This window comes from Octodon degus, unplaced genomic scaffold (assembly GCF_000260255.1).
Source record: "Octodon degus isolate 3935 unplaced genomic scaffold, OctDeg1.0 scaffold00170, whole genome shotgun sequence".
In the NCBI taxonomy this organism is placed as follows: domain Eukaryota; kingdom Metazoa; phylum Chordata; class Mammalia; order Rodentia; family Octodontidae; genus Octodon; species Octodon degus.
Genome location: NW_004524746.1, coordinates 4,919,271 through 4,943,512, shown reverse-complemented (window position 1 = coordinate 4,943,512; position 24,242 = coordinate 4,919,271). Strand labels below are relative to the sequence as shown.

Genomic DNA, 24,242 nt, shown 5'->3' with positions numbered 1-24,242 from the left:
CTACGAGTTTGAGTTACATAGTGAGACCTTGTACCAAATAAATAAATAAATAAATAAATAAATAAATAAATGTTTATTTATTTATTTTAAAAAACCAGAAATGTTACCTTCTAGCTCTTTGATTGCACATCTCAATCACTCTTTAATCCAGAGGAATTCATTGTTTTAAATGTATATACTGTTTTACTACCAAAAATTGTAAGGCAAAAGACTGAAATGCTTAGTCCTCAGTACTTCTGTTTAGTGTTTGGCCTGACCTTTTATCCCTTCTTTTGCATTCCTCCCTGCCCTGCCTGCTCCTGTTTCCTTTCTATTTCTTAGGTCCCTCAAGACCCACTGAAGTTTTATAAGAAGATTTACTTCTGCCGCAGTTGCCAGCTGTACCTGCCTTCGACCGAGTTTGCTGCTTCTTCTACCTCACAGCACATATTCAAGTGTCGTCAGTGCATCCACCTTGAGAACGAGGCGCAGCGCCGGGAATCCTTTTTGAAATATAAATGTTTACTCCAACGGCTCTACTCTTCAGAGGCCAATTATGATGATGGCGCCCAGGTTGCCTTCCTGATGCAGGTGTGTTCAATAAGGGCTGCCAAAGCCTAGAGTCTGTCTCTGAAGGAGGTGGTCCTCTAATGGGTTGGAGTGACACAGAGTGCAGTGTAGCTGAGCGTATTCTCCAGTCAGAAGTGCTGTGTTCATTTCTACTGCAGACAATGGCTGAATTCCTGACTTTTACATGGAGACATGTTCTTGGTATTTAAATACTATGGTATATCCTGGGTATGCACCAGTGAATCACACTTTGTAGGTTAGAAGACAGACATTGTTATGGTTTGTGTCTCCTTGTCCCCCCAAAGCCTCATGTAGTCATGGGGTGAGGACTTCTAGAATTTGTGTCAACTCATGATCCACTGGGATTATGTGTGATCCAAGGCTGGGATTATGGGTCTTAGTACTGCTGGGGTTACCCATAGGTGGGTAAGTACTGAGAAGTACCCATAGGTGTGAGTACTTCCCCTACCCTGGGGCAGGCAATTTGCATTACAATGTAAGGTGGGAAGAGAAGCCAGCAGCTTGAGCTGCTGCTACTTCTCCCTTGCTCTCTTGCTCTTTGCCGCCACCATGAAAGGTTGCTTTCTGCTCTGTGCTGCTCTGCGTTGGACCCAGCTGTGTATGAACTGAAACCTCCAGTAACTGTGAGCTAAATAAACCTTTCCTTCCTTCATTTTGAGTGTCAGGTGTTTGTCCCAGCAACGAGAGAAGAGTAACTAAGACAGACATTAAAATTATTATATGTTTCTGCAATAACAAATAATGGTGCTATAGGAGGAAATACAAAGTACTTTGAGGTATCAAAAATGATAGACTGTATTTTGTGGGCCAGCAAAAGCTCCCTTGAGGATATGACCTAAAGGTGAGACAAAAGAATAGGTAGGTAGGAGTAGGTAGGAGATCATCTGGTGACCTTGGTAAATAGAGCATCATGGAAATAGCATGCATGGGCACCTGGAGGCAGAAGTGAGATTGTTCTGTTGCAGGAGAGGTGACATGTAATGTGGGAATCTAATTTTTAGATTGGGGAGTTAGGATGCATTTAGTGCTGTTAAAAGCAACCAACCAACCAACAAGCCAGGTATGATGAAGGGATGCAAGCACAGGGGCAGAACACTGGAGCCAGCATAACATATCCTAGCTCCATGGTGTAACAGCTCTGCCTGTGGTTGCACAACGTGCTGAAGTTGTATGCACTGCAGGCTGCCTGTCTGTGAAATGGGAACATCAGCAGTACCTACTCACAGAGAAATTATATGAACATTAAATAGATGATTGACTATAGGGCAGGACAGTGTCTTTATACAATTATTTAAATGATGTGAACAAAGGAATATAAGAGGATATGACCCTAAAGCATGGTGTGTGGGTTGGCCTTTGTTAAGATGAGGATTTCCAACTCTATTGAAATGAAGGAGGAAACAATCATTCCATATCCTATGGTCTATCAGATTCCTGATGGTCTATCTCCCTTTGTTGAGAAATACTATGAAGGAGAGAACCACAGAACATGTACAATATTTATAGTGGTCTCCCAGTCACTGCAAATAGGGGAGGACAAGCTGTGAAAACTAAATCAAAACTGAAAAGATGCATGTGAAGGGCTTTTAATGACTGGGTTAGCCCCTTCCCAGTCACTCAGACAAAATACCCAACATCTACAGACTAAAGGAGGGCAAGTTTATTTTGGCTCAGGTTTTGGTCAACACTGGCTGGATCCATGGCAGAACAGCACAATAGAAGAAAGCCATGAGGGATGTGGCCAGGAAGCAGGTGAGAGGAGCAGAGCCAAGGGTGACATTGGGATCTTCCAAGACACACCTCCTGTGACCTGCCCCTCTTGACCTACCTCTGAATGTGAAGTTTTAGGGAACATTTTACATTGAAGCCATAATAATAACACAGTTAAGATGAGTGGCTGTGACTTTATGTGGTATCAGTCTGGCTAACTACAAGAATAATGAGGCGCATTGAAATCATTAGAGTTACATACATGTTTTATAAGAAAAACATAAGAAAAAAGGGAAGGATAGGGTACTGGCAATACTATAATCAAAAAGGTAGAATGTGTAATATAGGCTATAAATAGGAAGATAAAAATCAGAAAAATGCTAAAATATGGGAACATAAAAAGGAACAATAAGCTGATAATTCCAATGAAGCCAGGGAATTGCTGCATACAGTCAGACTGAGATGTCTGAGTGGCAGATTTCAGATGGGAGGAAGCTGAATGATGAGAAATGTGGGCTGTGATGCTGAGAAGGAGGAGAGAAGCAAGGGTTGTTGATAGCAGGCTGCTCAGGCATTTATACTGAGGCTGGTGAATGAGAGCAGTTCCAGAGAATACAGTGAAAGAGCTGGAGGGAGGAAGGGAAGTAGGAATGCCAGCAATTAGATGAGTGGGAGGCTGCTGCTACAAAGATGAGTGGAAGAATGAATGAGCTCTTTGGCTCATGTAGAAGTCCTAAGAAATCGAGGCATGGTGGATATGGGTAGTTTATGGGATTGTCAAGGTAAACCCTGAACGTTGGCAGCTGTTGTATGGGAACTGAAGTTCTGTTCCTATTGATAATCGGGGAGCTCCATATTTGAAAATAAATATGATGTCATGGTGTCACTGAGTTCAAATGTGCGGCCCTACACCTTCTCCTAGGCTTTTTTTGGCTCTTACAGATGGATAATGAGTAGACATTTGACCTGTCTATTCTCTGCAGTCCCAGTTGGACTGTACTCTAGGTGATACTTGATAGGTGTTTTTAGGTGATTGGCCCAGCAGAGAAACAGGCAGAAGGAAAAAGGGAAAGCAGCTTTATTTTCTTTGAGGACTTGGGAGAGAATGTGGGGAAGGATGAGGAATTGTCTCTCTTGACTAGATAAAGGGAGGCTGAGGCTTTTATGGCCTTTTGCCGGGGGAGGGGTTTGAAGGGCATGTTTAGATATACCTGAGGGAGCTGATGGGGGCTTCCCTGAGGCAGAGGGATGGGTAATAGTAAATTATGTTTTGGGCTGAGTTGGAGAAGAAGGGGGAGGTGGTCTTTTTTTTCTATAATTTTATTGAGAAATAAATAGCAATGAGACAGTTTCGAATCAAATTGGTAGGACAGTTCCAATAATTAACACATTGCATACTGCCTTCCTAGTGGCTATTTGTTGTACAAGATGCAGACATGATATCCTATTTACAAACACTATTAGAGCAAATCCTTTTATGCACTGAATTAAGAGAATGTAGCTGTATGTCTATCCTAACCATTTTGAATACACAGATACAAAATGGTCATTCATCTGTATCCCCTTTTTTGTTTAGTTCTGTCATTTAAATATTATAGGTGTGTGAACTCAGCAAAATATTCCAAAATTGTCCAGTAGTCCATAACAGCGTTGGGTCTCCCACTTGGCTGGCAATGTCAGAAGCTGTTGACCTGAGGGCATCAGCCATATTAGATGACCACGATAATGATTTTAGCAATTTACGCTAGGGCCCAAACCTATCAAAACTAAATAATGACAGAATAACATTTCCACTGGTTTCTTTTTTGCTCAAACTTTGCAAGACTTCTATTCAGTTTTAAAATACAAAAGAAGTTTGAAATTTTCCACGAGGGAGGGTTGAGCCATGAGAAATACCCCATAGCTACCTGCCTTAAAAAGGGCAAGAGGAGACAGAAGATGAGGCCAGTTTCTGTCCTTTTTCTTACCTTTCCCTGAGCAGAAACTACGGGCACTAATAGTATCTAATCACATATTTTGGTTTTAGAAAAAGATGGGATAAAACTTTTAAAATGTTCTTTAGTGGGATATTATTCTATTCAATTAATATTTCTTGCTAGAAACATTACACAGAAAATCAATCAATCAATACATACATAAATAAAGCACATATGTTCCTTGTAGAAAAGCATAATCTGTCCTCATGTCCATGTACAGATGATCATTCAAGGCAGGGGTTCAATCTCCTGGCAAGACTTATTCCGTGTTCATGCAAAGGGAAACAAACGTGATCATGCACGCCGTGTGCTTGCACCCCCACCCCAGCAAGACTGCCGGAGGCTATCTGGGGACAGCAAGGGAGCTCCCAGCATCAACAACTTACTAATGAGGGCAACCCACAAGGAACTATTGATCTCAATCACGTTGTATTCACAGACTATCAAATAGGTCAATTTTTCTGTAATTAAAGTCATTAACTAACATTAACTAAATTAGATTTAATATTAAATGTGAAATAGGCAATGCTATGAATTAAAAATTTAGGTGTTTAAAAAGTTTTCAAATGTAATGTGCTTTGTTAAAAGTCTCAAAATCAATAGCTTTCATATATTTTGATCATGGTCTATATAGAATATGTGCTTTTATCAAAATTTAGCATGGGCATGGATAGCAATATTAGTGATAATAATAACCAACAATCAAACAGTGCTTATATGACTCTGCAAACTTTATGTGTTGATTGATCTAACACAATAATTCTGTGAAAATAGGAATTATTTTCATTCTGTGGATGAAGAAATTTAAGCTCTGAGAGGTTAACTGACTTTTCCAAATTTACACTAGTGAGTACCATCACTAGAATTCAAACCCAGGCCATCTATTATTGATCCAGAGACATAATTTTCCCAAAATAATGTTTACCTATATTAGTATAGATGCCCTCTGATATTTTCTACTGAATCCAGATCTACTCATTCTAATTTTCCTTTGAAGAATTTGGTATCACCTAAGAGGTAACAACTCATAGTTTGAAAACTACAGATTAACAATGATTACTGCACAGCAAGTTCAAGGCCAGCCTGAAACACAGTGAGATCCTGTGTCAATAAATAAATAAATGAAAAAGAAAAAAAAAAAAGAAAGCAAAACAAAACAAAAAAGGAAGGATAGAAAGAGAAGAAAGGTTAAAAGAAAGTGAGAGCTCTTGTACCTACAGATTTTGAGTGTTTGGGTAGTCAGCTGGTTTCCGAGAGCCACACGCACTGTGGAATGGGCAGTACTACTTATCGTGGCTGCAGCACTTTCAAGTCTAAGGCTTACTGCACAGTGGGGCCAGTTCATTACCAACCATACAGTCATGGGCACAGTTGACCTTTACATGCAAATAAACATCTCATTCTCTTTGTAACATTCTTAAAATTATTATTACAATCAATGCAATTTACAGCAAAGAGTGTAAATAAGATACACATTTTGAATATAACTGAAAATATATAAAACATATTTTAATGTCCTATAGATTCTTTTGCATGGCAGCTGTTATAGTATTGTCTTTTCTTATCTTAACTACAAGCTAAGCTGTGGTAGTAGAGCTTAATACGATGAGTTATGCATTTAGGAAACTCTGTAGTAGGGTATGGTGACAAGCTCTTTTTCTTTTAAAATTTAGTAAATTTAAATTTTATAATGCTCATTTTATAGAAAATATTCATGCTTTCTTACCCAAGTTTTTAAAAAAAATGTTAATTCTGTTTCCAATGTTTATGCTTTGTCAGGTGTACTCTTTTCTTACTGTTGTAAGTTTTCATATATAGAACTAATGATAGAAAGTGATTCCAAGGCACTTGAGTGTAACACAGTGATAAAGCACTTGCCTTAGTCCATTGGAGATTTGGTTGAAGTCTAGGTTTAATCTGTTTTCATTAATGCAATTGTTAAGTTTTTTAAAAGTTGAAATGCTTATTTCATTTCCATATCTTGCCTTATTTTCTTTAGAACAACAAAATCTTATATATGACACTAAATTTCATCTTTATTAAGTCTCAGATTCCTCACTTGTAAAATGTCAGGAAATAGCTGTAGAAAGACCTTAATCATGGTCCTAAGAATAGTCATCAATGGTTTTTACAAAATATATTTAGTGCCATATATTTAGTAAGGTATTACTAAGGTATAAGTAAGTAGCTCTGTAAGAAATACATTCAGGTTGGGGCTGGTGAGATGGCTCAGTGGTCTAAAGCACCTACTTGGAACAAGCTTGGCAAAGCACAGGGACTGTGGTTCAATCCCCCAGCACCACATGCCAGCCAGCCCTGCCCCCTGGTGGGCTGAGCTGGCCACACACACACACACACAATAAATAAATAAATAAATGTTAAAAAAAAAAGAAAGAAATACATTCAGGTTACTGGAGGTGAAAGACGGAGTCATAGTGTGAGATTCATGGTGTAGTGAGGCCACAATGGGCAGACATTTGGTGACATAGAAGGGACTATTGTACGCCACTGCAGCCTTATGAAAGAAGGATGCTCATTAATGCAGTCAATATAATTTAGTTATGTTCTCAAGTGCCTGTGCTCTTTTTTTTTTTTTGCAGAACCAGGGATTGAACTCAGGCCCTTGCGCTTGCCAGGGAAGCACTTATCCTATTAAGCCATCTCCCTGGTCCCTTCTCAAGTAATATGATTTTAAAGCATTTTAATTTAGAATAAAAGAAAATTACTTTCAAACTTCCTTTGTCTGCAGCTCCAAGATATTCAATACCTGATAGAGAATATCTGGGCTCCCCAGTCTGTGCTCAGTGCCTGGGATGATCTCAATGACCTGGTCATGGTCAGGTGGGATAAGTCCCTGCAGTGGTCTCCCTGGAACTGCATTCTCCTCACCAAAGATGAAGCCGCTGCTCATCTCAAGCTGGAAAGCATTGAACAGGTAAGAAGAGGAAGTTTATTTGGGAAGTTAATTTAGTCATTGGAGTGGTTAGATGTAATTTGATTACCTTTGTAAATGCATTCCATAAATGACCCAAATGTATCCACTGGGCTAGGAGATAGAACTTGTGGGTTAACAGTAACAAAATATGTGGATGGTGCATATTGCAGAGATTGAAATAAAAAGGTATAGAAGACACATAGCAGGTTAACAAATATGAATGTCTTGCTTATCTAAGTGTGACACCACATTCTTCTTTCTCCCAACAGCAAGTTCAGGCATGTTTATACCACAGTGAATTCCATGAAGGCAAGGACCTGTTCCACTTTTTTGCATCTGCAATTCTAAAATGTACGATAGTAGCTGTCACAAGTTTAGCATGTATTTTTTGAATAATTAATGAGCTATTACCACCAGACAGGCATTTAGAATCCAAAATTTGTCCTCCTTTGATTAATCCTCATGAGTCTACCTAAAATCACTCAGTTGTCAAATGAACGTTTTTCATAATTCTGCGTGCTTCATGGCAATCATGCTGATGAGGCATCATTTTTCATTTGCTTCCAGCTAAGTAGGACTGGAGAAAGCTCTGCAGAAATTAAATGCCATTTAATTTCACTAACTCACAAGATACAATCTGTAAAACATTTTGATGAACAAAATCGAAGGGTCTCTGAAGAATTTGTGGAGTGCTCCATTCACTCTAAGTGTGCTTGGGATCCCAAGGACTGGTATTAGTTCTCTGCCTTCAACTGATTAAATTGCTGTGCCTTCGAGTCCATGCAAGATGCCAGGAAAATAAAGAAATGACATTATGCAATAGTTAATTTGAATAGTAGTATTCCCTGCCTCATGTTATTTATTTTTAATTTTTTGGAGGAAGGAGATATAAAGAAAAGAAACTAGTTAAGCTTTTAGCTGCTTTTTTTTTCCAGTAATTTTTTGAAGCCAGGCTAAAAAAATTCACTCTAGGGATTGAAAAAGGACAGCAACAAATTGAAGCTGTGTTAAATGCTATACTTGGTGTACTAAGCTGCCTCATAAATATTTTATCACTGGAAGACAAGCCAATTCTAGCAGTATCATTTCATCTAGGACGTACAATGAGACTGAAGTTCGTTCCCAAAGCTGATATTCCAGCGCTTCTTCAATTAATCCGTACAAATCCCTCTGTGTATATAATCAAATTATAGTGGTATCCAATTAAATGTTCTGTTCACATGCATTTTGAACTTCAAGATGCCAATCTCTCTGAATTTCTGTAAATAGGGCAAAGAAACAACCAAAGTAAAAAAAATTGCACTTTTTATGTGTTAGGCCTGTTGTAATTATTTAAATATTAATAGTCAGTCCAGTTAAAGAATAATTTATGTTTTGCAGCAAGTTAAAGCATTTCCAGAAATTTCTTAGTACACAAAGGAATTTGCTTTCCCATGGTGTAAATAGTCTTGAAATTTAGAATAATCTTGACTTCCTCGAATTTCACAAGTTATAAAAAGGCATGGAAAAAGTTGTCTATTCTGTGAATTCGCTCAAGAGATGGAAGCTAGAAAGAATCATAGACTAAAGGTTAAGTCTGTGATTAGTAACTAAAAGTTAGTCTATGATTAGTACTAACTAAAAGCTAGTGCTAGGGCCCAGGGAGATGGCTCAGTGGAATAAGTGCTTCCCTGGCAAGCACAAGGGCCTGAATTCAATCCCTGGTTCCATGAAAAATAAATACATAAATAAATAAATTAGTGCTGACCCAGTTCTAACAACCAGCAGGACATTGCCACCTCCCTCTTTGTTTCATCATTTTTGATAAGATTAGGTAAAAATATGGAATCATGATCTTCATTTCTTGCATTATATCTGCCTCCCCTATATGGAAAAAGGCTAGGGATGGTTGATAGGTGAGTCTTTCCACTATTAAAAACAACAATACTTAAAAAGCTTTTTTGGGGTGAGTGAGACAGCTCAGCAGACTAAGCACCTGCTTGGCAAGCACAGGATCAGAGTTCTATTCCCGGTCCTGCCTGCCATGCATGCCTGTAATCCCAGCGCTGGGAGGCCGACAACAGGAAGATCACTATGAGTCTGAGCTGCATAGTGAGACCCTGTAGCAAATACAATAAAAAAATAAATGAATGAATAAATAAATAAATAAATAAAAATAAAATATGTCTAGTTGTCCTCCCAAAGCCTCATGCAGTCATGGGGTGGCGTCTGGAGTTTCTGATTAATTCTTGATCTAGTGCAGGGCTTGTGTGTGTCAGTGCTAACCCTGGCCCTGGGGTGGGTAATCTGCATTACAGTGTAAGCAGGAGAGAAAGGCTTGCTAGCTACCACAGCTGCTGCTACTCCCTTTGCGTTTTGCTCTTTGCTGCCGCCATGAACGGCTACTCTCTGCCTTGTGCCACTCTCCCTGGGAGCCAGCTGAGTACGGACTGAAACCTCCACAAGCTGTGAGCTAAAGAAACCTTTCCTCCCTTCATTCTGGGTGTTGGGTATTTCGTCCCAGCATTGAGATTACAGTAACTGAGACAGTCAAATTAAGAAAAGTCACTTCAGTACAGGACACATTGCTGTTAATATCCCTCAAACTATTTCTGTCGCTCAGAACACACACTTATCTATCCCACCATTCTGGCCACTTTCTGAAATAGTTTTAGAAGTCTTCTTTTATGAATATCTTTACAAAATGTGCTAAAAATATGTAAATGCTGCTGCCATTTGCTATCCAGCAAAATGACAGGCTTGTAAAAGTATTATAGCGTGTCTTCTCCCCCTTTACATCATAGATCTGTCATTGTATAACCTCTGGTTCTTCCAGATCAAAATGACATGAAAGGTAGACATTTTGAATTCAGGACATTAAGGCAGCGACAGTGGAAGAGAGAGCCTTGAGAGCAGCTTCCGAAAGTCGCAGGCATGATGGGGTTAGTGTGTTCAAAGGAGTGAGACTATATTGACGGGGATTCGTGGCAAGGTGTGATTTATTGCAATGAAATTTTCTAGCTTTTTATGCAAATGCACAGCATTTTCTGATCATACTTCACACATATATGTGTGAGTACATATATTCATGAAAACTTCTTCCCAGTTACCTGATCATGCCCCGCTCAAATGCAGGCTGAAAGCTGGATACATCCTACCCTGTAAAAAGGCAAACCTATGGGTACAGATGGAATTAAGAATAAATATGTACTGGGTCGGTAACTTCCAGGGATTTTGATTTAGAGGGACTGGCAAAAGTTTTCTGGACTAATGCATCATAGGAATTGAGCCCTACAAGAAAATACACAAAATGAGAAAAAATGTGTTCTGGGATGAATGAATTGATAAGCAAAAACACTCATCTATGACAGTTTTACCCAGCAAATATATCTGCAACTCTTAATTAAGATTTGGTTTTCTTGTCTTTGCAGGGATATGGACGTGTCTTTATTCACAAAATCAAGCACAAACATATTCTGGCTAAGAACTACTTCCGTCAGATTCCAGTGCTGGCATCATTTATACTTGACGATGGTGAAATAGAAGAGATTAGAAGTAAATATCACGTAGACACTACACCAAAAATTATACAAGCCCAGACGCCTTGTCCTTAGAGGGCCTGGAAACATTTGTTTGATGAGAAAATTGCCTACTGCTCATAGAGTAATACAGAGGTCACATCATATGAAAGTGAAAGTTTTCTACTTTTTATAGTACTATAAGTTATATGAAAACATCGCTATATGGATATTTGATTGTTAAGCAGTTACTGTTAAACTGCCCTGCAATATTGTTACTAAAATTAATGGTTAAAAGTAAAGAGACCATTTTGTTTTTATGAATTTTCCACATTAAGGTTTTAATCAATTAAATCTTTATAGTTAAAACAGAGTAACCAAAGAAACCTAGGCCCAACTTTCAATGCAATTAATCTATTTAAAATAAAGTATCACTATAGGAGCATAGTATATGAATGAGATAAATATATAGAATTCTCTCCTTAAAATCTTTCTAAGTAGGTTAAAAGAACTTTATTCTCATACTCAGATTTGAATATTTGCCTCTTGTTCTCCACTTTTACTTTGTACCCTCTTCATATATCAATAAAACAACTGAAACTATGAAGAAACACAAAAATTGGCCTGGTATGCTAGGAAGGGAGGTAAACTGGAACTCTTGTGCCATGGTGGGAGGGAGCAACCCCCTGGGGCAAGGTCGAAGCTGTGCAGGAAGAACAAACTTGGTCAAGTCAACTATGACAACGTTCTTCTCCAATAAACCAAGGGCGTAAGCTTGACTATGCAAATACCAGGACCTGTGATGGGAACAATGGCCTGCCAGTCTATCTCAACAGAAAAGAGGAGGCACATTTGAATAGCATAATTCAAAGGGGGTTTTATTTACAAAACAGCCTATTTTTAAATGTGGGCAGTATGTAAGCTAGAGGAATAGCACAGGAACTCAGAGCTGCTATGATATGTGCCATATCTACTTGTAGTCTTAAATGAGCTTGGGGAGAGAGAAGTTGGGACTGTAGAAAGAGAGGATAAAAAGGTAATTTTGATCAGTGACTGGTTTTCACGGGAACAGCCAATCTTGTTGAAAGAGAAAAAAACATCCACTTTCATCTTCCTTCTTCCAGTCTCTGGCTTGGGTTTCCCATTGGCAGGACCCAAGAGGAGAGCAGAAGGAGAAGTCATAATTCCTATGGCTTCTGGGCAAAAAGCAAAGTAGAAAAAGGTGCAGTAGCACTAGAGGGCTAGAGAGTAGCTAGCTAAGGAAAGAATGAAAAATACAAGTGTATAATTGAAATAATGGGATTCCACTCACAGCATAATTATAGAAAGACATAATAACCCTTCTTTGTATTCTAATCAGTAATTAATGAGGGTGCTCTTTCAAGTTTCATGGCCAAAAACTTCAAACTAAATATTTGTCCTATGTAAATATTTCGCAACACTGTAGCAGCACATTTTCGAGGATGCCTACAATTTTTCTTTCCATAACAAAAGTACAGCCCCTGGCAATTGTTCAAGAACTAAACATCCAGGGAGAAAGTGTTATAATGCTGTTATTTTCATAGACAATCCAGACATTCTGGAATCTTTCCAAACAACAAATTACAGATGAAACCAGAATAGGGACTATTTTCACCATTGGTAAAAGGGCAGCAGTGCGACACAGACACATCCAGGTTCACACTAGATGTAAAATAACAGATTTTCGCAGCAAAGTTCAGAAGAATTTAATAGCTCTAAGAAAGGAGGACTGGAAAGATAGTGTAGTGGTTGATCAGATTTTGTCAACTTGAGAAAGTTAAAAGCTTATATAAATCATTTCAGCAATTCCACATCCTAGGGTATGGAGGTTCCACCCTAGAGTGACTCATTACTTAAAGAGTATAAACGGGGATTGAGGAAGGATGGAGGTTCCATTTTCTGGGAGGAGCTCTGATCTTCTACAGTCAGCTTGAAGGTAGTCTCCTGACTTCTAGCGCAGACTCTTTGGCTTCTGGCTTGGATCCTTCAGCCTTCCAGTGTAGACTCATCAGCCTTCCATCACAGACCCACTGGCCTCCTGATGCAGGCTTGCATGAAACCCTACAGTGAGCTCCAGACCCTGGACTGAATCCTTCAGTGTCCAGTGTGCAGATGCCCTCTGCACGCTTCCTTATAGTCTCTGTGGCTGACCATCATATGCCAATCCTGTAGTTTCTTACACATTTGTATATCTTGTATCTGCTCCTCTAGCAAAGCCCAGATAGACACAGATAGCAAGTTTGTGTGGATGCTGAGGGGGTAGTCAGAAAGAGACATAAGATATTTTAAGAACTAGAACATTGGCTCATAGGAATAAAAGATTTGTGGATTAGAACTAAGAAGATTGAATAATAAATGTGGGAATTGAAGTAAAGATAAAATTTGGGGTATTTATTGTGGTGGCCTTCCCTTTATGTACCTGAGACCACAGATCTGGGTATGTGGTCAACTCGCACTACAACTCTGAAGTCTGGAAGTCATTCTTTTTCCTCCATAGGCTGACAAGTGAATAGTATCATTATGTAGCTAGCTTTGCTTTTTCTTATTGATTTTAAGTCATATTTGCTTCTTTATAAACAGTCTTTTTCTTAAATACTTCTCAAAACAAGCAGTTTGAGTGTAACAAGTAGTTCCTGCTGGACCCAAGTAGAAGCAGGAATTGGTCCCAGGAAACTGACCTGAAAAATGGACTCATATGTGTGGATTGTTGACGCATTTGAAAAGCATATAGATGACATCCTTGCCAGGCAGAGAGGACAGTGAAATTATGCAGCACACAGTAGCATCGTACTCAGATTATCACCAACGGTGGCACAGTATGGGATGCAGATGGAGAATAAAATGCCAGGAGATGCAGTGACTGCAGCCATTGGTCACTTCAATGACAAGGATTGTGGCAGAAGTACCTCTTATTCTACAGTAGATTTATTTTTAAAAAGTTAAATTAAGGGCATTGAATGGCCAATGTAAGACTAACAATAACTGAGAAAGCCTTTATGATAGCTATAACATATTCCTTATTTCCTGTATATGCAGGGAAAGCACAGCTAGGATTAAGTCTGGAGCCTAACTGTAAAATTTTCAGGGCTGTCTTCAACTAAATTTGTGCTTCTTTTAGATTTTAGGCTAATAGAAAGATACTGGTAAGGAAAACAAGGGGTAGTCTGGTCTGAAATAATATGTACACTGGAAAAGCATGTAGAAAAGCAGATTCTAAGAGTATTAGACTAAAAAACAGTGAAGTGAATATTATATACATCCAAATTTATGCTGTTGCCTAGAATGTGGGATTTAACATGTTCAAAGTCTGCATAATTGTTGGATATATACACTGAAGATGAGACTCAGAAATGGCTGATAGCAATGAGCTTGAAATGCTAGAGTTTTAAACACCATTGCCTAAGGAAGCTGGGGCAGATCTACCATGAGAACCTTTTCTGATACTTCTTAGAGATAGTAAGATGCAGAGATTAAGAAATGCCTTGGTGGCCCATGAGATGCTCTGTGGTAGCTGATCCCTGTAGTTCTGATGTGATGATAGATGCACTACAGCAGCTTTTGGTAACCCGACGTAGTGGGAAAGATATGGTCTCACATGTTAGAAGCTGGAGGATGGAGCTTATCTATCAGACAAACCTGTGAGAGGATTTCTAAGAAGCTCTAGGTGAAGAACAGCAAAATACAAGTGCTGGTGAAGGTTGCAGATAATGGGAATGCTCGTCCCTTCCTGGTGGAAATGCAAAATGGTGCAACTGCTGTGTCAAGTAGCAAGAAGATCTCTCAAAATTTACCATATGCCTCAACAATCCCATTTCTAAGTATCTTAAGGAAGTAAAATTAGGATCTTAAACAGGTATTGGTAATCCCACATTACCAATAGCCAAAATAAGAGAACAGCTGAATGTCCATAGATAATGAGTAGACAAAAGGGTCATGTATTCATATGACGGAATATTCAGGCTTCAAAAAAGAAATCTCGTAATATCTTACAATATGGATGAAACTTGATGATACTATGCTTGTCTCAGTTACTCTTCTCTCATTACTGGGACAAATACCCAACACCCAAATTGAAGTAAGGAAAGGTTTATTTAGTTCATAGTTATTGGAGGTTTCAGTCCATACTTGGCTGGCTCCAGGGCAGAGCACCAGATGGCAGAAAGCAACCGTTCCTGGCAGAGGCAAAGATAAGAGAGTAAAATGGAGGAGTAGCAGCAACAACGGCAACAGAGAGCAAGTCTGTCTCTCTTAAGTTGCATTCAAGCTATCCACCCAGGCTGGGAGTAGACTCACACCTATAATCCCAGTGGATCATGAATTAATCACAAATTCTGAGAGTCTTCCCCATGATTGCATGAGGTTCTGGGGGACAAATACACACAAACCATATCATTCTGCCCCTGGGCCCCCAAAGACTCATGCACATTCCTTTATGCAAACGACATTTTAGTCCATCTCTAAGAGTTACCAAAGTCCCGAAAGTTTTAGCATTGCTGAAAAGTCCAAGTCTCAAGTCTCCTCCAAGCTCCAAGGCAAAGTCTTATCTGTGAGCCCCTGTACAAAAGAAAATTTAATTCCAACATTCAAAGGCATAAGACAAACATTACCATTCCAAAAGTTACAAACAACAGGGGAATACAAAGTACTGGGACCAACACAAGTCCAAAACTCCAGTGGGACAAACATTAAATCCTATATTTCCATGTGGAACATCCAAAGCAATCTGTGCTGAGTTGTGAGCTCCAAAGGCCTTACATGGCTCTGCCCCTACGGCACTCTTGGTGGTAGCTCCCATGGCATCTCTCTTAGGCAGACTTTGCTTCCTCTTTACAGTTTCCCTTATATGATCCATGTTCCTAGATTTCCAGACTTCTGTGGTTTCCAGTGAATAGGCTTCTCACTCACAGCTTCACATATTGCCCTCCCAGGGGCACACTCCCTGGCTTCCCAGGCCTTCTGACCTTGAGGTGGAAGCCTTTATAACCTCAGAACTCCTGCATTTTGCAAGCACCTAAAACCAACACCACATGGATGATGTCAGGGTCTGCTGTCAGCTAGAGCAGTAGCCAGGCTTCCTTCTCTCTTGGTTCTAGGGGTTGAGTGCCTGGATCACTCGGCATTCTGAGGCTGATTCTTAGGAATAAATTCTCCATGCTGGCACCCTTCTGGAACCTGGGGCTCTGCGGCTTTCCCCACAAGGAAAAATTTCTGACCTTTGCAATTCTGAGGTTACAAAGGGTGGAGACTTTCTGTCTTCTGTGATGCCCTCAGGCCATCCTCTACATATTTTTGTTCCTCCTGGACAATGATGATCTTCTCAGTTCTATCTTTACATTCCACAGCTTTATTGGAGCTTCCTTTCTGGCCAAACTCACATTTAAATCATATTGCTGAGCTCTTTGCTCTTGATTCTCAACATAAATCTGACTAAAAACCCCAACAATATCCATGCCACTTGCTTAATATTTGGCTGCTTTGAGATTTCTTTTGAAAGATTAATCAGCCCACCATGCTTATTCTCAGTCTCAGGCAAAGTCTCTGGACATAAGCTAAATGCAGACAAATTTTCTGCCAAGCCTAAACACAAATGATCTGGAGTCGCACAGCCAATACAGTCCTTCTTCCCAACAGTTGTAGGCAGGCTTTCTATCACCCTTCTGGTCTTCTGAGTTTGGACCAGACTCTCCCCAACAGAACAGCTAAAACTGTTCCAGTGCTTCTCTTGTAGGTGACATCTCTGAACCTTTCCTATCTCTTCCCATAAGCCATTCCCAAAAGCTTGTAATCCACATGGTCAGGTTTAGCCACAGCAATGACCCTACTCCTCCAGTACCAACTTCTGTTTCAGTTACTGTGCTCTCATTGCTGGGACAAATACACCCAAAATGAAGTAAGAAAAGGTTTATTTAGCTCACAGTTAGTGGAGGTTTCAATCCATACTCGGCTGACTTCAAAGCACACTGGCACATGGCAGACAGCAACCTTTCATGGTGGCGGCAAAGAGCAGAGAGCAAAATGGAGGGGTAGCACAACAATGGCAACAGAGAGGAAGTCTGTCTTTCTTAAATTGCTTTGAAACAATCTGCCCTAGGCTGGGAGTAGTACTTACACCCATAATCCCAGCAGCACTCACACTCATAATCCCAGTGGATCATGAGTTAATCACAAACTCTAGAAGTCTGCCCCATGATTGCATGAGGCTTTGAGGGGACAAAAACACACAAGTCATAACAATGCTAAATAAAATAAGTCAAAAAAAGAAAAAGAAAGAAAGAAAAAGAAATAAGCCAGTCAGAAATTTCAAAGACTACATATGCAATGTCATTTCTAAGAGATATTTAAAAAAGACAAACTGAAGCAATCATGACTTCCACAGGCCATGGGATAAAGGGTAAGTGAAATTGCTAATCAGTGGGTATAAAATTTCATTTACACAAAATGAATGAGTTGTAGGGATTTGCTGCACAACATTGTACTTACAAGTAATAATGGTGTTTTGTATACTGAAAATATGTTGGGGGACATCAAGTACTTTTTCTACAATTTGAATTGACCTTGAGACAGAATCAAGTGACCCTGTAGATTTATAAGAATGACAAGTGATCATTTATAACAGTGATAATGAAATCTTCACGAATGAAATACATAGATGCAATAGTTACTTGGAGCCATCATAATAAATTACCACAAACTTAGTGCCCTAAAACAACAGAAATGCATTTTCCCATAGTTCTTGCAGGGCAGAAGTTCAAATTTAAGGTGTTGAAAGAGCTTTGCTCCCCCTGGAATCTTTATGGGAAAATCTTCCCTTGTCTCTAATACATTCTGGTGGCTTTAAGCACCCCTTGGCTTTCTAGGCTGTATGACTCCAGCCCACTTCTGTGGTCATTTTACTTATTTTTTTGTATCTTCCATGGAGAGAAGTTTTCTTCTCTCCAGCCTCCATAGCAAACTTCTTTGCCACATCTACACCTTGTACACAAAGGTCTGAATTTCAGTCTCAAGTAGGGCATCCTGCCAACTTATTTTCTCCTTAGTTGATGTGTCTCTACCATGGAGATAGTGGGCGGCTTCATGCATCCACTGTTCTTGAAGTTTTTAGAGTTCTCTTCATAGTGATACATCTCTTATTGCTAGTTGAGTGTTCTTTATAAAAATTTTTCTGTTTCAATTACAATGTTGTCATCTGACTAGACATTGACTGATAGAGTTGGGAATATTCAAATTTCCTCTCTAGAGTAAGAAGTACTTTGCTTCACACTGCATAAAAGAAAGCACCATGTTTACTGGGCTTCTAGGACTCTGGAGGCAATATAAGTCCCATGAGGTACCGTGTTCTCACTTATCAACCAGTGAACTCTAACCTGATAGTTTTTTATTTTTTAGGGAAAGCTATGCAGAATGTTCAGGGTCTCACTACTAGATCAGACTCATAGTGATATGCCTTGGAATTACAGGCACACACCACCACACCCAGTTTCAATTGCAGTCTCAGCGCGGCAGGCCTGGGGATTGAGCCCTCAGCCCAGGTACCTGCTTGCAGGTGCTTTAATCCACTGAGCTATTTGGCCAGCCCTTCTAACCTATTCATTTTAAGTGTGATAAAAGCACTATGCCCATACAAGTTTTTCTTCTGCTAGGGCCACATGTCTCAGCTCAGGCAGTGTTAGTGGTCTTATCTGCAGAAGGGAGAGAGCTGCTGAGCGGAGCCCCACCAGACAATGACAAGGTCCAGATCAGGGGCACTGCAGTAAGCCTTGCTTTCTGGTCAAGTCATCTAATTCACCTCACTTTTTGTTGGGTCATGGTAGAAACTGGCACCTAATGATTTTTTACGTGACTAGGCTACTCAAAATGCTTGTAATGAGCTGTGAGTTATCAGACACACCCAATCATGAAGGTGATTATGCACAGCATCATTTCATTGTAATGTGGAAATAATAGATGATAGGTCACTAGACAGTCATAAATACAGACATATGAATGCTATAGTAGACCTAGAAGTTGTATGGAAACCACATAAAGTAAGTACCGTAAACTTTCTTGCAGTGTATCCCTTCTCATTGCCCATTTTCCTGTGCATCCCTCAACTAAGCTGTGGCTTCACTGGGATTTCTTTACGCTCATGTAAATGAAGCTGATTTTTAGAAATGAGCTGATTCAAGGGCAGGCCAGATAACTCAACGGATTAAAGCAGCTGCTTAGGCAGACGCAGGGGCCTGGGATTTGGTCCCCATCCAGCTGTGCTGGCCCCACCCCTGGGGTGTGCTGAGATGGCAAATGAGACTGGGCATGGTAGCGTGCCTGTAATCCCAGCGCTTGGGAGGCTGAAAAACAGTATGGATCACTATGAGTCCGATCTGTGTAGTGAGACCCTGTAGGCCCTGTATTAAATACACTTTAAAAAAGAAAAAGAAAGAAAGAAATGAGCTGATTCAGAGAAGGACCTGTTCCACCTGTCAATAGGTGGTTTGCTTTGGGGCTGAGTCTACTCAGCCCTGAGCAACAGTTCAATTTAGGATAGTTGTGGAAGACAATGATAAAGCGAATTCTAGCGGAGGCAGAATTTTAGGTGGTATATATGATTATGTCTTTTTTGGAATGGGAGTTTTATAAATCTATAGATCCATGGTAGTGCCTGAAAAGTTCATCAACTGATAAGAGATGTGGAAAAGGACATTGGTAGAAAGCTCGGGGGGAGGATAGATATGACGCATGTGTGCCAAGGGGCATTCATTGTGCAGGATACTGTCACTAATCAATCTGGTGATTAAGTCAGCCTCTTTTGCTATTTTAAGTACTCAGTGAGGCTGTTTTTTTTTTTTTTTTTTTTTTTGCATTTTGCCAATGTTATTCTAGATTCTGCCTGCTTCTAGGCAAAAGTTCCATGGAACTTGCTTCTCTTAATTTAGGACATTTTAAATATTTTTTTGTTTATTTGGTAAAGGGTCTCACTATGCAGCTCAGAATCATAGTGATCCTCCTATCTCAGCCTCCCCAGTGCTGAGATTACAGGCATGCACCACCATGCCCAGTTTTGTTGGCTGGCACAATGCAGGGCCAGCATGGCCTGTGGTACTGGGGATCAAATTCAGGTCCTTGCACTTGCCAGGCAGGTGCTAAGACTGCCAAGCTATTTACCCAGCCAGTGAAACCACTTCTGATGTAACTGTGCAAGTAAGGATGGAGCTTATTGATGGGTTTAACAATGAAGAGTTTTCTTATCAGAACTAAATTGGGTACTGTCTGTGTTACTTTTCTCTCCTTGCCAAGGCAAAATACCTGATGCCCAAAATTAAGGAAGGAAAGATTTATTAAACTCACATTTTGTAGATGTTTCAGTCCATATGCAGCTGTCTCCAGTGCAGGGCAGCATGGCAGAGGGCAGTTCAGGACAGCGAAAGCAGCAGGAATGAAAAGGAGGGGAGAGCAAACCTCCTTTCTGCCCTATATTTTCAGCAGGCTACACCCCGGGATTTGGAACTGCTGAGTCACTTAGGTAAGCTTGTAAATGCTTCTCATGGTGACACAATGAATCAGCCATCAGAGGTGCCATTGTAGCCAAGTACCTAGCCACAGCACCTTACGGCTATAAGAGACTGCGAGAAGGTAACAGTTCTCAGGGAAATCAGCAGGCCATCTGGTGGCTTATTGATTATATTGGCTCCTTTCCATTATGCAGGGGACAGAAACTTGTCATCGTGAAGATAAATCCTTAATATGCATTTGTTGGGGCCGGGGAGATGGCTCAGTAGAATAAGCGCTTCCCTGGCAAGCACAAGGGTCTGAGTTCAATCCCCAGTTCTGCCACAAAAAAAATAAATTAAATAAATAAAATAAAATAAAATAAAAATATGCATTTGTTCTTGTCTTGTCTACTTTGGTTATTTTAGTCCACAGAGTTGTAAACCTACTGAAAGCTTAACGCCATGGTGTCACACACTGCCTGCCTTCACAAGGAATTACTTTGGAGGTAATGGAATTATTTTAGTGTGATAAAGGGTTCATGTTCACTTGCAATGTCCCTGTCTCTCAGAAATAAATGGCTTGATAAAATGGGAGGAAGTAGACTGCTAAAGGACCAGTTTAACACCCTCTGTGTGACAAGTCCAAGAGTTTGGGTGCTGTCCTGCAGGATGCGATGGACATCTGAAGTTTCTGGGCAGTGTGCAGTGTTATCTTCTTCACATTCCCACTGTGTAGGTTGGCAGGCAAAGGCAAAGCTGGCCAACGCTGGAGAAGTTGCTGTCTGTCCTGTCTTCAGAATGCATGGGGCAGGTACAAAGAGTTAAGGCTGAGAAGTGACCTCTGTCCCTACTCTGCAGTATCACCTACATGAAGAATTTGTACTTACCATTCTTTCCATCTGGAACTCATTGGATTTGTAGATCTTACTGCCCAATGGAGATATTCTTGCAAGGAACACATAAACAGTCCACTGAACTGGAGTTTGAGACTCACAAGGAAAATATTTGAAGATAGTAAATGATTAAATAATGATGTTTCCTAAACCAACAGGTTATAATTTATGTTTCCCACAGGCTGAGGGCTAGCACTAATTGGAAAGGAACATGTTTTACATTTTTAAATATAATATTATGTCAATCTCATTAAATTTCACAAGTCAGTGTTTCTGGAAAATCCAAAGGGTATTTTTCTGATAGTATGCTACAGTGCCTTACTATATGCAATGTACTACATTATTTTATTGGGGCCGAGATCTGCTTATAGGGGAAATTGTGTGTCACCCCAAAGTAGGCATCATAAATCATCATGTTGGACTCTAAATCTATTGTATTGTCTGCCTTTTGTAAAAATAGTAATATGTATTTAAATGTATGACTGTTTGAGCAGGAAACATAGTAAAGGGTTTTTTTTTTTTTTTTTTTGGCTGAACCAGGGATTGTACTCAGGCCCTGTGTTGCCAGGCAAATGCTTATTATACTGAGCCATCTCCCGGGCCCCCCATAGTAAAGTTTTTATTTTCTTTTTATTTTTGTTTTTTGGTGGAACCAGGGACTGAATTCAGAGCCTTGCACTTGCCAGGGAAGCGCTTATTCCACTGAGCCATTTCCCCGGCCCCTAAAGTTTTTATTGAAGAAAACTACTAGATGATCTTAGCTTGGAGAGATTTCTTGGCTATATGTTGACCAATTTAAAGTTGATTCACGGCAGATGACAAAATTTCTTATACTATAATACAAGAATACAAGTATAATACACACACAAATGACTGAATGTTATTAATGAAGGCCAACTTAAAATCATATACATATACTCAGTTTTCAATCTTGATTCAGAGGGAAGTATTTTCACAGTGTTGCTAATTTATGTAATTAGGAGAGGAAAATAAATACTAGACGATGACCCTTTCAAATATGAGCAGCTTTTGGTAATGCTAGAATCAACACCTATTTTTCATTATCATACTGTGGACAGCTGTTCCAGGGCATTTGTGAAAGACATACTGAATTTAAATTTTCTGATTTGCACTTATAATGCAGAATTAAAATGCAATCCCAACATAAACATGGCAAGGAAGATCTCAAATTATAGAGTTAATATTTTATACATATCAAAATTATTTGAAAATTATTAATCCTTGTTGACTCAACTTAGTTGGTGTGAATATGGATGGTTACTAGGGGTGAAGAAACAAATTAATCTTAAACAGAGTATATACATTTTGCTCAAGTTAGAATGTCTAATTTTTGGCTGTCCAACAAAATAATTTCCTGAAGTCTAACATTTTCTTTTAGTATCTGGTTTGTGAATTAATTTAGGTGTAAGCACAAGAAATGAGAGAAAGATATTGGACTTTTTAGTAATGCTTCAAATGCCAATTCATCCATACTTACAACTTGTCTCAGCTAAGATGCATTTTCGCATGCTGGCCTTTACCCCTGCTATTCTTTCCTATCTCTTTCTTATCTCTGTTTTCCAAGGTCATCCCACCTAATCTATTCACTTACTCCTTTATTCAATCATATTTCTTGAGCTTACTGTGGACTTTAATTAGGTGTTGGGGCTACAAATCAAGCAAAAACACTGTGTATGCTCAGAGATGCCACATAGATGTTCTGACACATGAGTGTAGTTTTTCTGTGCCTCCTCATATATAATATAAGTTGGTAACACTTTGGAGCAACACAGGCAGTGTCTAATGTGTGTTACATGAGTAGAGCTTACTTGTTTGAATTTTTTTTTTCTTCGGAACTGGGTATCAAACTGAGGCCCTTGTGCTTGCCAGGGAAGGGCTTATTCCACTGAGCCATCTCCCCAGGCCATGAATTGTTTTCTTTTTTCTTTTTCATAATTTTAATGATAAACAAATATCAATGAGACAGTTTCAAATCAAATTGCTAGGACAGTTTCAATAATAAACACACTGCATACATTCTTCTTAGTGGTTAATTACTGTACAAGATGCAGACTTCAGATCCTATTTACAAACACCATTAGAAAAAATCATTCTATTCATTAAGAGAATGTAACTATATACTTATCCTAACCACTTTGAATGCACAGATACAAAATGGATAGTGATCTGTATCCCCTTTTTTGTTAAGTTCTGTTATTTGAATATTATAGGTGTGTAAACTCAGCAAAAATTCTAAAAGAGTCCAGTAGCCCATAATAGCATTGGGTCTTCTGTTTAACTGGCAATATCAGAAATTATTGACCTGAGCCCCTCACAGCTCAATATAACAGCATGGCTTTACTTCCTATATTTTGTCCTCATACTTGTCTACTGGATGGTTAAGACCAAGGTAAAGCAGGACTTATGCAACAAGAGTTGTAGCTTTTGGGTCTGAGAAGGTCAGCGAAATCCCCTCAGGATTTATCCTGAGATCCTGTACCTCAGATTGTAGAACCTTTGTCTTGTGTCAGCCATGTGGATGAGTCATGGCCATTGCTTGGCCAATGTGCTCTCTGTGAAAGCCTGAGAGAGTGTTTTCTCTCCATGTGACTCTCTTTAGGCACACTCTACATCACTGATCAATTTCATTTTTGGCCCCATAATCTCCTTGATCAGAAAATTTGGGACACTATTGAGTTACATGACTTTACAGTACAAGACCTCAAATGTCCTGAGTCTTACTTGACCTTAGAAGGTTAGGGCCAATATGTTGGCTTTCCTTGCAGCCTTCCTTTTTCTCTAATTTTGGTCTGCAAACTTAGGTTGTTAACCATCCAGAAGACAAGCTTATTGTTATTATCAAAAAACTTAGGCTATTAAGCTTCATCTCACTATCTGTCTGCATATCAAACATCTTAGGCATAATAAGGAACAGGTATTTTTCATCAAGTATTGATATGTTGAACTTTAAGTCCCTATGTAATATGATAAAAGACATTTAAAAATTAGATTATGTTTTAAAAATAGGATAAAGAATTATATAATTCTCATGTTTGCACATAAGTCCAAAAATCTCACCATATACAACCTTGAAGCAGGACAGTTCCACAGTATTCCTTTCCTGTCTCTTGCTTTCATTCACCATCCCCTTCTTCTTGAACATCCACCTACCC

General features: G+C 39.4%; 1 protein-coding gene and 1 pseudogene across 1 annotated transcript in view; both read left to right on the top strand.

Moving 5' to 3' along the window:
- Positions 1-11,211, top strand: part of Iqub (IQ motif and ubiquitin domain containing) — a 111,588-nt gene extending 100,377 nt beyond the window's left edge. Inside the window, exons 10-12 of the mRNA XM_023703433.1 lie at positions 322-570; positions 7,006-7,191; positions 10,602-11,211. Of these exons, the coding sequence (XP_023559201.1) occupies positions 322-570; positions 7,006-7,191; positions 10,602-10,784 (618 nt within the window). The 3' untranslated portion in view covers positions 10,785-11,211. The remainder of the gene's footprint in view (positions 1-321; positions 571-7,005; positions 7,192-10,601) is intronic.
- Positions 11,212-17,072: 5,861 nt separating this feature from the next.
- Positions 17,073-24,242, top strand: part of LOC101585935 — a 30,387-nt pseudogene continuing 23,217 nt past the window's right edge.